Source organism: Aulonocara stuartgranti (genome assembly GCF_965226115.1).
Source record: "Aulonocara stuartgranti genome assembly, chromosome: 12".
Classification (NCBI taxonomy): Eukaryota; Metazoa; Chordata; class Actinopteri; order Cichliformes; family Cichlidae; genus Aulonocara; species Aulonocara stuartgranti.
In genome coordinates this window covers 28,120,162-28,137,855 of record NC_138948.1, presented here as the reverse complement: position 1 = coordinate 28,137,855, position 17,694 = coordinate 28,120,162, and the positions used below count along the sequence as shown (strand labels likewise).

The 17,694-nt window shown below is 41.1% G+C and overlaps 1 protein-coding gene across 2 annotated transcripts in view; it reads left to right on the top strand.

Moving 5' to 3' along the window:
- The window catches only part of fgfr1a (fibroblast growth factor receptor 1a), a 29,360-nt gene extending 11,867 nt beyond the window's left edge, over nt 1-17,493 (top strand). The window contains exons 4-19 of one of the 2 annotated variants that reach the window (XM_082555134.1): nt 2,221-2,463; nt 3,026-3,115; nt 3,661-3,833; nt 5,584-5,707; nt 6,710-6,900; nt 8,463-8,607; nt 10,597-10,790; nt 11,327-11,472; nt 12,909-13,030; nt 13,465-13,575; nt 14,098-14,288; nt 14,372-14,494; nt 14,582-14,652; nt 14,758-14,895; nt 16,075-16,180; nt 16,285-17,493. In XM_082555134.1, the coding sequence (XP_082411260.1) occupies nt 2,221-2,463; nt 3,026-3,115; nt 3,661-3,833; nt 5,584-5,707; nt 6,710-6,900; nt 8,463-8,607; nt 10,597-10,790; nt 11,327-11,472; nt 12,909-13,030; nt 13,465-13,575; nt 14,098-14,288; nt 14,372-14,494; nt 14,582-14,652; nt 14,758-14,895; nt 16,075-16,180; nt 16,285-16,461 (2,345 nt within the window). In that variant the 3' untranslated portion in view covers nt 16,462-17,493. Of the gene's footprint in view, nt 1-2,220; nt 2,464-3,025; nt 3,116-3,660; nt 3,834-5,583; nt 5,708-6,709; nt 6,901-7,169; nt 7,321-8,462; nt 8,608-10,596; nt 10,791-11,326; nt 11,473-12,908; nt 13,031-13,464; nt 13,576-14,097; nt 14,289-14,371; nt 14,495-14,581; nt 14,653-14,757; nt 14,896-16,074; nt 16,181-16,284 lie in introns of both variants that reach the window. The other variant, XM_082555133.1, reaches the window with a different exon arrangement.
- Nucleotides 17,494-17,694: the final 201 nt, after the last annotated feature.

Here is a 17,694-nt window from a genome sequence, read left to right as displayed (position 1 = left end):
CTCCTTAGTGTTTCTGTCATTTTTGAGTGAGCTTTATTTCATTGATTTGTCTCCTTTCACAAAGTTTTACAGTCTCCTTCAGAATAAGTAGTTGTGGACGCCTTACACCCAGCATTATGAGCTAAATGGTGATCTGACAGCCTATCCTCAATAGATGAATGCTGGTTAACATATTTTTATTCCTGATTTATTGCTAAATGTCTTTGTTAAAATATACTGTGTACACAAACTAGTTATGGTGTAAAGAGGGTTAAAGGTCATTTTCTAAACTAGGCAGTTTATGAAGAAGAAAAAGTTAGCTACTTTGGGGTCGTTCACATGACTCGTTGAGTGCGTGCCACCATTGACTAGCCAGTTGGTGGCATAAAGTCTGGCGTTAAATTTTCAGATGATCTCAGCTAGCTTGGAACCTCGGCCGAGCAGGTACTTGATAAGTAACTGATACCAGGAACTACCCCTAATAGAAAATGCTAAAAGTTGAGTCAAGCTGAACCGAGTAGGTACCAGTGGAAAAGAGGCATAATTCCTCTAAATCAGGGACAAGCAGTACATTAAAAAAAGATCAAATATTCATCTCACTGCTACTTTCATAAATGACATCACAGTAATTTGCCACATATGACCAAATAAGCAGAAACTATCTTTGTTCTCTCTACTAGCGTTTTGCTCTCTGAGATCTACACTTACATTAACTTGCATCGTTTTTTGTTTGCTCAATCGGATTATGGTCAAAGCTGCACTTATGTCACTGTGAGAGTCTAGATCCCACAATGCAGTGGAAACTGGCTGAAGCAGCTACATCGTTACTGTAGGGGAAATGCGACTAATGTGAAAGCTAATAGTTCTCACATGAAAACAGCATTTTCAGATTTAGCACGAGCTTAATGTGGACGTAATCTAAATTTCTCCTCTGCTTTCCCCACTTCAGTTTTGTTTTTGAGGAGAAAGTTGATCCTACCCCCTGGCCCCTTTTCCTGCTGGGATTAAGAGCCTGTCAGACATATGTGATCCAGGAAATACCTTAACTAGGCCCAAGTGGGGTCACCATAGCAACTGGCACTAGAACCTGCCATTGCAGGCCCTCTCTTGCTCGCTCCTGTGCACATGCTCACTAGCCTGCTCTCTCTGCTCCCTCTTCCCCTTTATTGTTTGGAGTCTTTTGTTATGCTGGGAGGGATTAGTCAGGTTAGCTGATGTTGTCCTGAGGTTATTTTGTGTAGACGTGCTTCCTGTTTTGATCAGTAGGTAGTGTTTATAAAACAGTGTGCATTGAGAGGTGTAGAATAATCACGTCTTGAGGCGGGGGTCTTTCACCACTCTGGGATAATTCAGTTTCTGTCATAATGCGGAAGGGACTATGTAGAAAATGGAGAAGCAGGACAAGCATGATTACTGTTGTTTAAGCTTTTATTCTTCCTTAGATGGAAGGAGATGCTAATTAGAGATGCAGTGATTGGTCAGTTGTTCGATTAGTCAATTTACATGAATTTAAAAGTATTTAAATAACTTAATGATTTTAATTTGTTTCACATAAAGAAAGATGGTAAGATATCATTTTAGGCTTTGAAAAACTGGTATTTACTGACACTGACTCTGTGGATGTGAGAGGCTCAAATAATAAAGTTAACCATTTCACTTAGATAATTTTGCTAGTGTACCTTTTGGCCAGGAAGTGTGATTCTAAAGTACGTTGGTCAGTGACGAGCTTTACCGCTATAACTAGACGGACAACACCACATGATGGACAACATGTCAGCATAATTGGGTTACCTCCCTCCTCCTTGTGTACTATGTAGTCATTTAGAACAGGGGGGCTCAGGTGCCTTGCTTCATGACACCTCCCCTCCCTTCATTCCTCTAATTGAATTTCACCTTCCTCTTCCCAAGTAGCTCCTTGCCTGCCTCAAGATAGGGCCTTGACTGGGATGCAATTTAATTTGGGAGAGCAGTTGCGGAGATGCTATGATGGAAGAAAATCAACTGGTTGTATTTCTGAAGTTTACAGTACAGAGATGGTCCTTTTTTTTTTTTTTTTTTTCTTTTTCTCCCCAATCGAAATAAACCATTGTTTTTGATTGGTTTTGGGGGTTTCAGGTGACAGTTTTATTTGTTTTTCCCTCTTTTCCCCTCTGTTCATGAATCTGTATGATTGAATGACTGAAAGCATAAAGTCACAGTGTTGTATAGCTGCTAAGTAGAACTTCCTTCATTCCTCTGTAGTATCTGTGGAAACGCAAGCCGAGCTGTACACCCTTTCCATTGGGGATCGTCTCGATCTCAGTTGCTCTGCCAAGGACTACCTCCATGCTGTCAACTGGACCAAAGACCATGTGGCTGTAGTGGATGGAGAACATACACGTATCCGCAATGGCCAGCTGGAGATCGAGTCTGTGGAGCTTACTGACTCCGGCCTGTACATATGCACCACCTTTGGCAACCACAGCATCTACTTCAACGTGACAGGTAAGGTTACCATTGTTCTGTGCAGAACGATGGAATAAATGCCCCCTTGGTATGATAGTACTTTGGTGGCTATGTCACAACAGCTAAATGACCAGCAGCAAGCAATTAATCTGTTTTTGCAATATTTTGTTTCAAGAGTTTTGTGCTGTTACATTTTACTACAGTGTAACATGTAGTGTTGAGTCACAGAGCAACAAAGCCAGGTTTCATTTGCTATGACTAGCAGATGATGTGTGACTTATGTCTTCATTAGGAACCCCTGGTGTTTATTCGGCATATGGCACTTTCACATGCTTTTACAATGTATGATATTAATACTATATATTAAAATTACAATCAAATCACAAGAAAGAACTGATTTTATAACAAAGTGAAGTGTTGTACCACTTACTGATGCTACTTGGCATATGCTTTGTTTAGTGTAAACTGTACCCATCATTCCCTCGGTCTGTTAATTCATAAATGTGACATTTTTGAAAAATGTTTTAAATGTTTAATTGCTGCTGAAGTGTTGTGATTAAGAATAAATTGAGTTGTTCTTAAATTACTTCCTGTTTAATAGTTCATATCTCGGCTTCATCTGAGGACGATGACGATGGTGAAGAGTCCTCATCGGAGGAAAACAAACTGCTGGGCAGTCAAAAGCTGATGCGTAAGTGTGCTGAGCTCTTTAGGTGAATCAGCAGTGACCATTTGTTGCAGCAGCATTAGCTACATAAAGTCACAAGCGTATGAGTAATCACCTGAAATGGTCAGTGATTTGAGAGCTTTAAAATTCAATTATCGTACCGCCATGTGTGTGGGTCACATCTGGGCAAATGATTTCACTCTGAATCAGAGGGTTTTTACTACCTCAGTGACAGCTTTTACACAAATAGTCTCTGGTGACTAATCTTGGTTAACCTCAGATGTCCTCCAATTTGTCTATAGAGTAATTAAGACACTCTGGCTTCATTTTTTTGCTGCTGCTGCTTGCTCTGCCCACAAAGAATGCAGCAGCCTCGAAGCGTGACAAGCATGCTGACCTTATTTTGTACTCTTGTCTCCAAGAGCTTTATCTCCCAATGCAATTTGCACATTGTGGTGTAACAGAGGCAAGAAAAATCATTTAGGATTAAGAGTATCAAGACTATTTTTAGATAATTTTTCAAATAATACAATTCCTGCTAACTTTTTTCTCCTCCTTTTTTGTCTTAGCAATGGCTCCACAATGGGCTCATCCAGAAAAAATGGAAAAGAAGCTTCATGCTGTTCCAGCCAGCAAAACTGTAAAGTTTAAATGCCAGGCCAGTGGCAACCCAACTCCAACTTTGAAATGGTACAAGAATGGGAAGGAGTTCAAAAGGGACCATCGTATTGGAGGGTTCAAGGTTAGTAATTAAAGAATTTGGTGAATAGCTATTTCATGTCGATACTGCTCTACACAGTCCCTAATATTTCTTAATTTCTGCATACTCACTCAATACAAATGGAGGTTTCTTTAATTTTTTTTTTCCAGTGATATCATCTTCACATTAGATCACCACCCTGTCCCTTGTACTTAAGCTTTTTCTGCTAGTAAAAAGGAGAGACAGGTTTTCATATCTTGACCCGAGAAACAATACAGGATGAAACCTTATGCTACAATAGGAACTTTTTGTCATAGCAATACTTGGTGGGGAATCCTAGACACCCGTTAGGATATAGGAAAACATTGCCTGTCCTAATTCTGGGTATCATGATCTCAGACTGGCAAAAAAAAAGTTCTTCTTATAAAACATCACTGAAAATAGTTTTAATTACAAACTATGGTATTATTTAATTACATGTCTTGCCTGATATGATTTCATTTTAAATATTTTCATGGTAAATTGTAATTTTATGGGATTACAGTTCCTTTTTAGATTACAGTGTTGGATTCTCTGTGAATAACTGCATTCAGTGGCAGTTTCCCTCACAGGTGTGGAATGTGTGCATGTTCAGACACTAAGAAACAGCCCTCCTCCTGTCCTACATCTGCTCTTCCCATCAAGGTGTGGGCTAGTCCAGCCTTGTCTTGTGCTTCCCTTGCACATCTCCCTCTCCAGCTGGGGCACATTTAGGAGTTTCCTCTCAGCTGCCTGCTGCCATGGTCAGCCCCACCCCAAGTCCCCCACCTAGCCAAGCAGCACATTTAACCATAGGACTGCCATGCTGGGTTTTTTTTGTGTGTTTTGGGGTTTTTTTGTTTCCCCCCCCCTCCTTTCTTCCTTTTCAGTCAAGGTGCAAAGGTCTGCATCTGCGATTGGGGACGTCTACCATATCTCCCACACTTCTTAATTTTATGGTCGGGCTTCTATTGTTCATATCGTCTGCATGGCGACATGCAGGAGGGAGGAAATAATGTAGACCACATGTGTATGAACCCAAGCACAACACATCTGGCAGCAGGCAGCTGGACTCCCTCACCACTTTTTTTTTTTTTTTTTTTTTTTTTTTGCTAAATAGGGGAAACAGTCTGTATACATGCATGTTTGATGTTGCCATTGCCTTAGAGGTTTGTTGGCTAATCACACACTGCCGGTCTTGGCAGATTTATGTAGGGAAAAATTATAACACGTCTAAGGAAAAAAAGGAGCCAGACATCATTTGGTGCTAATAAGACATGTTGGGGCAAAAATATACACACAACCATTTCCAATGGCAGCTGTTGGGTAGGACAAAGATCTGCTGCATTAAAACTTTGTCACAGGAAGAGGGTGTAGTGTTATCTTATTATCATCACATCACACCTCATTATTAGCTATTGCTTTAAAATGAAAAAAAAAAAGTGATTTATGATCATTCATATTGGGAGAGAACAGATGGGGATTCAGATGAATGTTTTCCTGATCAACATCTCTGTTGCCTCATTTGTAATAACATTTTATTGAATATTTGAGTTTTGAAGTCACATCTTAGAAATTGTGGGATATCACATTATTTTATGGTGGGCTGAAACTAAATCAAGCATTTACTGCAAATTAAAGAATCGCCACCCAGATCTAATGTTTCAGTTACTGACTCATAAAGTTACTACTTCCTTCAGATTTACATTTTAGCCATCAAGTGCTATTTTATAGACATTAAACTAACTTCTTTTTTTCTCTAAATCACTTTTAGGTCCGTGACCATATGTGGACCATCATCATGGAATCTGTAGTGCCCTCTGACAAGGGAAACTATACCTGTGTGGTGGAAAACAAGTATGGCAGCATTAATCACACCTATCAGCTAGATGTAGTCGGTAAGATTCGTAGAAATTGTTAATTGTATGTAACTTTCCAGTAAAACTGCAATTGTTGTTTTAGTCACCTGTTGAACATTTGTGAATCTCAAGTTGGTGAGCACTTAGTTTTCTAACTACTTATCTGGACCGTATTCCACTTGACATTGGGTGTTCCCTGGACTCGTTGCCCAGTCCGTCAAACCACCAGGCACAAGGAGATCATGCAAACTTAACAATTGTTGTCTCAATATAAAAAAAAAAAAAAAAAAAAATCATAGGACTCATGAATGGCAGCAGGGTCTACAAATATTCCCTGCAGAAGTCTAAAACAGGCATTACTTGTGGCAGAAGTGATGGGTACAAGTAGAAGAGAGAAGTGATTACTCCTCTAGGGCCTACTCTTTGACTCGCTCTTGCACCATTGGGCTTTATAAATCATGGTTCCACTTCCTCCACCACTGGTGTCCCCTGGGCTTTTCCTAGCCTCAGGCATCTGAGCCTGATGAACATTAAGATTGTTCTACAGTGTGGAGAAAGCACTGTCACAAGTGCTTTCAAAGTCCCCCATGGATGTCTCGGTAAGGAAATCCTCCACAGCTGATATCCTGCCAGGTTCTTGGCCTGCAAGTTTACTTTGGAGAGTTATTAGTCATCAAAATGGGTCTGCAAGAACATTTCACTTCACCGTAACTGCACCAGAGGAGGCATTTAACTTGCTTTCCTGCCTGATAACTCTTAATAATTACACAACCAGCATATAGCTGAGGATGCACTCACATTAAATCTCCATTATGGTGTGTAATTTAGAAAGTGTAGCCTGAAAATACAGCGTCAAACCAAATGAGTGAGCCTTCAGTCCCAGTCATTTTCCAGTAATAAAGCAGGTGACAGTAGTTATCAGCTTTTGTTTGAAAATCAGTCACATTTTTGTACACACAGCTTTTTTTATATTATGCGCTTGCTTTACTGATGACCAAATGTCAAAGTAACATTTGTCTGTTTTTTCCGGTTTTGTTGCAGAGCGCTCTCCACACAGGCCCATCCTGCAGGCTGGCCTGCCAGCTAATCGCACTGCAGTAGTAGGAAGTGATGTGGAGTTTGAGTGCAAGGTGTTCAGCGACCCTCAGCCCCACATTCAGTGGTTAAAACACATCGAGGTCAATGGGAGCCGTACTGGTCCAGATGGGTTACCTTACGTCCGCGTCCTCAAGGTAGGAGATTAGTCTGTCATCCTGAAGCAACAGGCCAAATTCATCACTTAAAAAATAAAAAGTGAAGTTCCTTAGCGTGGAGTAATTTGTATGTTACTTTCTGTAATACTTTTTTATTTCCTCCAGTCGTTTTCTATAACTGTTAAGAACTGTCTGTGAAGTTTTATTGTTTGCCATTTTAACTGTGAAATAACCCACACAAACCCCTCAGATATCCTGTGTCGACCTCCTTTTATTCTGTGTTGCACATAACTTGTTTTTGTTTCCAGCATTCTGGGGTCAATAGCTCGGACGCTCAGGTGCTGACCCTCTACAATGTGACAGAGGAGGAGAGCGGAGAGTATATATGTAAAGTGTCCAATTATATAGGAGGGGTCAGTCAGTCGGCCTGGCTGACTGTCATCAGATATGAACCCACAGGTAACCACCACGCTGTAGCACAGGACGACACAGTGGAGGCGCTTCTAGGACCACCTGGAAAAACTAGACCCGCATAACTTGAGACAACCTCAGCTGTTTCTCTCCTCCCTCCCTTCCTCTATCCTTGGTGCTCCTGACTGTAAATGACGCTATGGAAAATTCCCAGCAGAACAGTTGAAAGTGTTTAGTCTCAGGTTTATGTTGGACCAATTCTCATTCCTGCCCCAATCCTGTGCTATGCCCTCCTAATAAGGGCCTCTCTTGCCATCTTCCATTACTCTCGCTCCCTTGCCCTTCAAAGTCCTCCGTACATGGTTCACCCCCTCCCCACCCCACCCCCAAATGTTTATAGTTTGTGTGACTGTGAATTTGTAGCTTGATTTATAGTCCTCTTTTAAATCTACGCTGTCTCTGCAGTGTAGTAGAAAACCATATTGTTATCCTGCAGGCACTGCCACATAATGTAACTACATGTTGGGGTAATGTAGTTCATAATATCTGTGATTGGTATGCTTGGCAGCAATGCACTTTGTAAACACAGCGTATTGATCTGCAACAAGATACTGCTGTGAAGCAGACTATATGTAATGGGCTGTAGCTATATCTGGCAATCAGTTCTGATGACTTTTCCGTACTGCAGTAATTTCAGTTAAAGTACCATTGTTATTTTTATTAGTGCCAAATTGAGCACTAGTTTTGGCAGTTGTAGAGTAAAGCAGTCGCACCAGTCAACAGGTATATATTCCCACAATGTTGCTGCAGCGAAGTAAACTATAACATAACATGGATTCAACACAGGGCTATAAATACATTGTAAGTGTGGTCTGTTCTGCTGTGGAGTTTCCATGCCCATCTCTTGCATGTAGAGATGAGACTAAGGTATTTGATGTGGTGATGGTGTGGCCCTGTGTGGGGTTCCACAGTACAAACTTAACATAACCGTCTTTCCACTAACAGATACAGGAGGGCTCTCTCTGAGCAGTCCTCTGCAGGGGCTTTAGGTGTTACCTTTTTGGGCAGATGGTGTTGGATCAAGGAGGAGAACGCTCCTCCATCCACTTTCGCTTTCAGAATCCTTTACTCGTGGTCCCTTTTTCCTTCTTGGGCCTCTTATTGGGTGTGCTTCCTTTGTTATTTTCTAGACCGCTGGCGTTAACACCACGGACAAGGAAATGGAAGTCCTTCAACTGAGAAATGTGTCTTTTGATGACGCTGGGGAGTATACCTGCTTGGCAGGCAATTCTATCGGGTTCTCTCATCACTCTGCATGGTTGACCGTTTTTGAAGGTACCAGTGGTTCTGTCTCTCCTCTATATTCCCATTCCTTCCCTTTTTCAACGCAAGCCTGGCTGTCCACCTTCACATTTTTACCAGTTCTGGTAAAAGTGTAAGGGGAAGCCAGGGCACATTACAAATACTAAAAAAAAAACAACTTTGCTCTCTCTCTGTGCTCAGCATGGTTCCTGCTCCATCTAAATTCTTTAGATGGGCGAATATGAATCATGCTCTGTTTCTTAAATGATATCAGAACATGCCAAACAATCAAAGCACTGTCCAGGGCCAAAGGTTTTTTGTTTTTTCGTCTTCCAGGCAGGAATACATTTAATGATCACTTTTTTTTTTTTTTTTTTTTTTTTTTAAAGAAGGGTTGTTTGGCAGCTCTGATAAGATTTCACTTCAAACTGTCTCTTCCGTTCTTCCCTTTAATTGGTGTTTGCATTTGGTTTGCTGTTAAGCTGATTTTCTTTGACAAGCTCTACAAATGACATGTTTTGCTGATGTCATTTCCTGCTGTGAGCGCAGCAGCTGGTTTTGATAATTGGCTGTAGTGGATGGTCTCATTCCTAAGGACTGGAATGGACATTTGTCCAATTATCAAGCTGCTTGTCAGTCAACTTCTTCACACAAGTGTAGCTCTCTTGTGTTGCTGGTGTTGGCTAGGGATGTAACTGTACACTTCAGTCGGTATGGCATCTTTGGTTTGAGATGTACGGTTTAACATATGGCGCAGATTATTTGGAGTGGGGTTTTTTTGTTTTGTTTTCCCCTCCTCCTAGCTAGGCAGGAGGAGGCATTTTTCATAGGTAATTCTTAACTTATCCGAATATAAATATTCATCTAAAATACAAAATTAAGCAATTTGGGTAGACGATGGGAAACTAGAGTAAGTCTTTCATGAATTTATATCCACTATGATGAAGCTCTTATTTTGAAAAAATAAAATCTGACATTAAATTGGCCCTTATTTTTATATTTATATTTCTGTTCTTTTATTCTACTAGAGCAACTTTTCGTGCTGTAGCCCCTGAGTTCATCCTCTGCCTTAATCAAGCTATTTTAGCTTTCCCTTTAAAGGCCACCACTATTTTAAGCCAGCTGTATTTTGATTGGCTGTCCTCTGCAAATATCAGCCAACGCTGCATGCCTGAGGTGACCATAGTAAGGATATCCCTCAAATATAAAGAGCCAAAGCAGTTTGAAGCGCAGGTTTTGGCTCCTAGAATTTTCTCCTATAAGAAAAACAAACTCGGAACAAATATCCCTAATGTCCAGCTCCTAACTATAAAGCTACATTCCAAACCAATGTATGATCAAACCGTTTTTTTCTCCTACTAAAACTGGAATCCATTACACCCCTATTTACTGGTATGACTAAAAGTTGGTGTTTTCACAGTTTGGGAGGAAAAAAACAAGATCTGAACCATAAAATTTGTTTAGGTTTTGCCTTTTATCTATTTATTTGCAATGTTTTTCTTTTCTTTTTTTTCTGTAAAAAAGTTGTCACAAATACATTTTGTATCGATCAAGTGAAGCAGTTAAATTACCGCACTGAGCTCATGCTTTGTGGTTTGCTGCTTTAAGCCTACAAATAGAAACAGACTTTTTGATGTCGAAATGATGGGCAGTTCTGAAACATTATGTGTGAAGTGCTCTACTCTGTGTGAAAGTCCGAGTCTTTGTCACCGTTACTCTTACATAGTCATTAATACAAAATGGTTCCCAGCTAAATTTCTGCACTGCAATTTATGGTATATCCTCAATACACAAAGTATTTAAAGTAACACCCTGAGTTTGGGGGCGTTCAATTCCCATATGCCTTGGTGTGTAAGGCTCTGACTTTTAGACATAGACGTGTGGGTGGGTGGGTGGGTGCGTGTTTGAGTAGACTGTTTTTAATTTGTGATAAATGGGTGTGTTTGAGTATGCAGTCAGTTTATTGATGACAGCTGACCTTTTCCCTCCCTGCTCCTTGTCACCCTGCCCCCTTAAACCTAGCGCCCCCACATTACTCTCCAGCCAGCCACACCTACCTGGAGGTGGTCATCTACTGTGTGGGCTTCTTTTTCATAGCCGTTATGATTGCAATTGCAATTATTGTCAAGATTCGCACCACCTCCTCAAAGAAGAGTGACTTCAACAGTCAGCTAGCCGTCCACAAGCTGGCCAAAAGCATCCCTCTGCGCAGACAGGTAACAGAAAGTAGATAGGGGGTTTGGAATATTTATACTTAGCCACCGTATATATGTGTGTGTGTGTGTGTGTGTGTGTATATCTCTATGTGTGTGTGTGTGTGTGTGTGTGTATATCTCTATGTGTGTGTGTGTGTGTGTATATCTCTATGTGTGTGTGTGTATATCTCTGTGTGTGTGTGTGTGTATATCTCTATGTATGTGTGTGTGTGTGTGTGTGTGTGTGTATATCTCTATCTCTATATCTATATCTCTCTCAATCTCAGTACCAGCCTAACACTTAATGTATTTATGGAGCTTTCAGGCTCATTGTAGATCCTTGACTTCCTGTACATCAGGTAAGTTTATTTATTTAAGGAGTGCTTAGACTCTGGACCTGGCATGGTACACAATGCCTGGACCACAAGGGTGGTTTTTACATGGTACCTTTTATTGTTTGTTTGTGTTTTTTTTTTTTATCCTGTTCTCTGCTATACAAACTCCTAAAAGTGTTGGTTCCACTGTGAGAGGAGTAATGTCTCTGTTTCTTACCTCAGGTGTCTGTGGACTCAAGTTCTTCCATCCACTCTGGAGTGATGCTAGTCCGTCCCTCCCGCCTCTCTTCCAGTGGCTCTCCGATGTTGTCTGGAGTGTCCGAGTGTGAGCTGCCGCAAGATCCTCGCTGGGAGCTTCCTCGGGACAGGTACGTCTAGGGCTAAACATTCAAAGATCAGGAACATGGAGTAAAGTAAAGTTGCAGCATTCACATGGATAGGGATGGGTACCGGTGTTCTGACATAAACGGTAGTAACCAGACCGAAAAGCAGCGCACATTTCGGTGCTTTATTTCGGTGCTTTTTTTTTCCTGAGCTGTGATAGACTTCTAGCCAATCATTTTACGTTTCCCAGGATAGTAGGCGGGGCCAGGTACGTACGTTCAGTTAGAGCAGAGCTACAGATTAAAAATGCCCAAGGCGAAGCGGTCAAAAGTCTGGTTGTACTTCACAGCAAAATATGCAAACTCAGCAGCCTGCAACAAGTGCTTTAAGCTGATACTGTGATACTGTCAAAGGAGGTAACACCTCGAAACTGATGAAACACCTGGCGACGCATAGCGTTTGTTTTAAAAGCCGAGAAATGCGCTGTATTTGATAGCTTGCTGCGAGATCTCACACTGTGCACGTTGGGTGGGTTGCCAGTTATTGGACCCGGAGCAACCAAAAACCCGAAGAATAGTCCTGGCCCCTAGCCCTGCCAGTGTAGCAGAAATGATGAGGATGATGATGCAGCAGCAGCCGTTCTTCTCTGCATGAGTAGCTTAATGTTGTTCGAGTGTAATTTACGTTGAGTAGGCTAACCACGTTATTACATTAATGCATGTAAGGTGAACTAGCAAACATCATCATAGCTACATGCGGCTGTCTTCTTGTTTGATGGCAGATACTCCCTTCACCCTGGCCAAAAAGGCTAAAATGACCAAAGAAAAAGTGGGAAACAGCTGAACATGAGAGGTTTTTGGACAAAGTTTGTGTTTTTTTTTTTTTTTTTTTTTTCTCCATTGTTTAAGCACTGCTTCCAGCCAAGAGTGATACCATATATGCCCCATAGCTGCAGAAAAGGCTAACATTGTTATCTTTTTACAAAAACAGCTGAACATCAGAAATCAGAAATCAGAATGGGTTTATTGCCAGATGTTGAGGTTTACAACATTAGGAAATTGCTGCGGTGCTTCAGTGCAGACAATAAGAATTAAAGTGCTATGTAGAAAGAAAGATATGTGCATGAGATATACATGAGATATATACATGAGAATAAGAATTATGAGTGCTACGTAGAAAGATATATACATGAGAGGTTTTTGGACAAAGTTTGTGTTCTCCATTCTTTAAGCACCGGTTCGAGCACCGTTTAAGCACCGGCACCGTTTCAAAAGTACCGATTTGGCACCGGTATCGGATAAAACCTAAACGATACCCATCCCTACACATGGACAAAAAAAAAGTTGCTGTCAAGGTAATCTTATGCAACACACTTAAACTGCAGGCCTCAGTTGAGGCAAGAGTTTATCTCACACACAGTCGATTTGGAGGCAAACTGCACTGTGTGTGAAAAACTGTCTGGTGCCTCTTCTCCCCGTAGACTTGTTCTTGGGAAGCCACTGGGAGAAGGATGTTTTGGCCAGGTGGTAATGGGGGAAGCGGTTGGTCTGGACAAAGAAAAGCCAAACCGTATTACCAAGGTTGCAGTCAAAATGTTGAAAGGTAAGTAAATTGTTCTTCAGTGGGTACACAGTAGCTTGAGGAGAGTGATTTGCTCAACTGGAATAAGTTCTTCACTGTAGAGTTATCAATTTAACTCAAGTCCAGGCAACAGGAATGAGAGGGCTTGAACAAAGTGATTAACAGATTCTGCCACTGGATTCCAGCCATTGTACAAATTGGAAAGTGAAGTAAAAAATTTATTAGGACCCTTGACATCCTATATAAAATAGTGTGAAGATTCAGAGAAAGTATTGTTTATTCTCTCGCACTTTAAGTGCTTTTCCCCAGGGAGTATTTCACAGGCGGCAGCCAACTCCTTACGAGCTCCAGTGTTGGTGTATATACTTTGCAAGGTGATTATTGTGAGGCCTTTTTGGCCTTTTCGCAAACAGAACATGGACTAATCATTGAAATTTATTTCCCTCATCTTACAGCTGATGCAACAGAGAAAGATTTGTCAGACCTTATTTCAGAGATGGAGATGATGAAGATCATTGGGAAGCACAAGAACATCATTAATCTGCTGGGAGCCTGCACACAGGATGGTAGGTCCAGTTAGGGGGCTGCAGCCAACCTGCCCTGTTCTGCTCACACTCACCCCTCAGATAACAATGTTGCTGTGAACCTTACTCTGAGGGATGTGTAGAAAAGCATGCATAAATGATTCTGACACCAGCTTCCGAGCTCACAGTTTGAATCGACCGCAGCTGCTGTCATTTCTGTCCAATCATCCCTGACGAAAAACTAAAGGAAACTAGTCTCTAATGACCATGCTGTGCACATCGCTCTGTTGCCTTCACACTGCTACACAAAGCTCTTTGTTCATTTTACTCAACTTATCTCATGCTATAAATACACACTCTTGCGCATGTAGTTTATATTGTCCTTACTGCCCTTGCTGTCGTTAGTGTCGCTATAATTTCTGTTGTGAAATCTTCGTCTATAATTGAATAATGCATGGCATCGTTTTATGAATTTAATGATTATGTTTCCTTGTACAGGGAAGCTGTATGAACTGACCCTGCATAAAATCTGACTTGCGCTTGGATTTCTTCCAATCATTTTAGGTCCTCTATATGTGATAGTTGAATATGCATCCAAGGGCAACTTGCGTGAGTATCTACGAGCTCGCCGCCCGCCGGGTATGGAGTACTGCTACAACCCTGACCAAGTTCCTGTGGAGAATGTGTCTATCAAAGATCTGGTGTCCTTTGCTTACCAAGTGGCCCGGGGCATGGAGTATTTGGCTTCCAAAAAGGTAACCACAACTATTAATGCTCACCTTTTCAGAAATGAATAAATCTATTTAAAAATATTTATTGTCTACTTTTATCATTGCAGTGCATCCACAGAGACCTTGCAGCTCGCAATGTTTTGGTAACTGATGACAATGTGATGAAAATAGCTGACTTTGGCCTAGCAAGAGATATCCACCACATCGACTATTATAAGAAGACCACCAATGTGAGTGGCCTTATTTGTTTCATGTTATATGCACATTACTTTGCCATTTACAAAAACAAAAGGTTCATATGTGAATGTTTCCTAAAGGGTCGTTTGCCAGTGAAGTGGATGGCTCCAGAGGCTCTGTTTGACCGAATATACACACACCAAAGTGATGTGTGAGTATCTTGTGCCATACTCTGCTAATTCAACCTTGATGGAAAGTGAAGTTAACATTTAGTTGTGCAGAAAACTAAAATGGCCCCGCCTATTTCCTCCTCCAGCTGGTCATTTGGGGTGCTGCTTTGGGAAATCTTCACACTAGGAGGCTCTCCATATCCTGGCGTTCCAGTGGAAGAGCTGTTCAAGCTGCTGAAGGAAGGTCACCGTATGGACAAGCCTTCAACATGTACACATGAGCTGTAAGGAATCACCACACACAGAAAACCAGAATGTTCTGCAGACTTTTCTAGCATTTTCATATTTGAAAAGGTAAACCAAACAGGGAAATGTGAAATGGCACATTTCTTTTCTTTTCTTTAAATTAATAAATCTAAACTATAAAAATCACTACCTTCTTCCAGATTATAGCCCATAAATGTAACAAGGATCTGAGCTACGCTGTATCTGATCAATGTTATTCATGTATCAGTAGCGTAGCGACTGAGGACTGTGGGTTGTTTGCATTGCATTTTGTCCAATTTGCTTTGTCATTTAAAAGTCAAAGCCACTGATAAGTAATGCCTTTTAGTACAGGAAGGTGGGTGTTTAACATGTCTCTCTCACAGCGACTATACCTGCCACAGTCGCCCAAGTGCATTTTGCAGTTTTTATTTTTATCCACATTAAATAATAATAATAATAATTTAATAAACTAGTGGATGATTCCCTCACTCTTATTTTGAAATTTCAGTCATAGCTAACCAGCCAGCACTGGCCCTTCCCATCTCATGTTTCCCTACCGGTGGATGCATTTAGTACCCAATTAGACTCTCTCCCCACGATCGAACAGAAAACCCCAACATTGTAAGCTACTGTTGGTCACAATAGTCTACATTCTGCTTTTCTAGAACCCACAGAACGTGGAACTGATTCATAGCAGAAAGAATGCTGTTTGGTATTTGGTAAAGTGGCGCAAAAGTGCCTCCTTTTGCATGTAAGTAACAGTGCATATAAATGGACAAATGTAGTGTAATTGTGTGGGAAATGATGTTTAAAATAAACACCCTCTAACACTTTCCATGCTTGGTTTAAACAGTTAGGATTTATATTTACATTACCCACATTTTTGTATATCGGAAAAATCCTGGCGTGCCGTTTGCAATGATGCTTTGTGACTTTTTATTTATTCTTTTGCTGTGCTGGTGAAATGAAACTCTTAAACACTGAATTATCTCCAGCTAAAACATGTTGTCCAGCTGCGATGGACTGTCAGCTGCAGCTGAGTTTCAGTTAAATTGAATGAATTTTCAGTCCTTAAAGGTTTAAAATTCAATCTCTGATTTGGAGTTTAAGAATGTAAGGAGAAATGACAGACAGCTAGAACGATAAAACCAAGCGGTGTCATTTTTAAAATGTATATATTTTGCTGATTTCCACAGGTATATGATGATGAGGGATTGCTGGCATGCTGTGCCTTCTCAGAGACCCACATTCAAACAACTAGTAGAGGACCTGGATCGTGCTCTAGCTATGACATCCAACCAGGTCAGTAGTGGTCCTCCCCTCAGCAAGCACAGAAGCAGCAGATATGTCTGGGGGGGGAGTGCAATGCTTAATTTTTTTTATTTTTTTCCTCCCTCTTACTGCAGGAGTATTTGGAGCTTTCAGTACCTTTGGACCAATATTCGCCCAGCTACCCGGACACCCGGAGCTCCACCTGCTCGTCTGGAGAGGACTCGGTTTTCTCGCATGATGCCGGAGTGGAGGAGCCATGCCTGCCCAAGTTCCCTCCTCACTCCAATGGGGCAGCCATCAAGAAACGCTGATACCTCCTGTTCTTTCAGACCAACACTGACACTTTCTCCACTCCCTGCCTCACGGGGTTGGACTCCTCCCCATATTCCCAGAGATGAAGCTAAAAAGAAAAGAAATAATTTTTTTTTTTTTTTTTAAACCCACTGGTGCTTTGCGGAGAGGGAGTTCGGAGACACCTTGTTGAACTTGCTTGGATCACATGAACTGCAGATTGCAGCCATTTCCCACTTCTTGTTGGTGACTGTGTTCATGAGCACTTTGTATTACTGGCTCACAGCACCAGAAAAGAGACTGACTTTTCTCATCACTCTGGGCATTCTGAAGTCGGGCAGGAGGATTGAAGGGACTGATTATGTTGGGGTTTTATATGTTTGGGTTTATTTGTTTGTCAATGTGTGTTTGATCAGAGGTGAAGGGCAGCACTCTGCTTTTCAGACCAAATCAGAGAAGATGCTACAGAGAGATGTGCAGCACCGTGGTCCACTGCACCACTCATTATCATCTTGTACATACAGTTAGGAATTTATGAATACAAATATATATTTACACTGTATTCTTATTTTTATTACCATAATTGACGTACTTTATTTTGTACAAGGATGCTTCTGCTTGATCCATTTTTGACTTTAGTCTTTAGGGGCAGTTGTTTCATGAGGGTATTTTAAAAATTGATAACAATTACATGGCCATTTTTCTTGCTCACTGTGTCACAGCTCTGAGTTAACCCCCCCCAGTAGAGTGTGTGTGTGTGTGTGTGTGTGTGTGTGTGTGTGAGAGAGAATGGTCTTTTCATTTAACTTCAAGGATGGTCACAACTGTAAATATTTCTGGTTGTATGCCATGCTTGTTAATATCAGAACAGTTTGCTTCAGTCATGGACTTCCACCGTGCGTACCTTCTCATGTGATGAACTTGTTTCCTACTGTAAATGTTTTAACAGGGGTTACATTTGCTGCCATATAACTTCTGACAAAAGGGTTGCAGAACACGTATGTCATCGTAAAAAAGAATTACATTAAATAAAAATGCTGTTGATAAACAAACTAGCGGTGCTTTCAGCGGTTGAACTCTACTCCATAAAGTGCTCTATAAATATCAACATTTTTATGCTGGTGATGTAAATTATGTTTACAGAGATGGAACGATGGCCACTTCAATCTCCCACCCAGTTAACACGGGTTGCTAAGGTCTGATTAGATATGATAATGCGCTGCTGACATCAGAAGAAATGTTGGAAAGTGCAG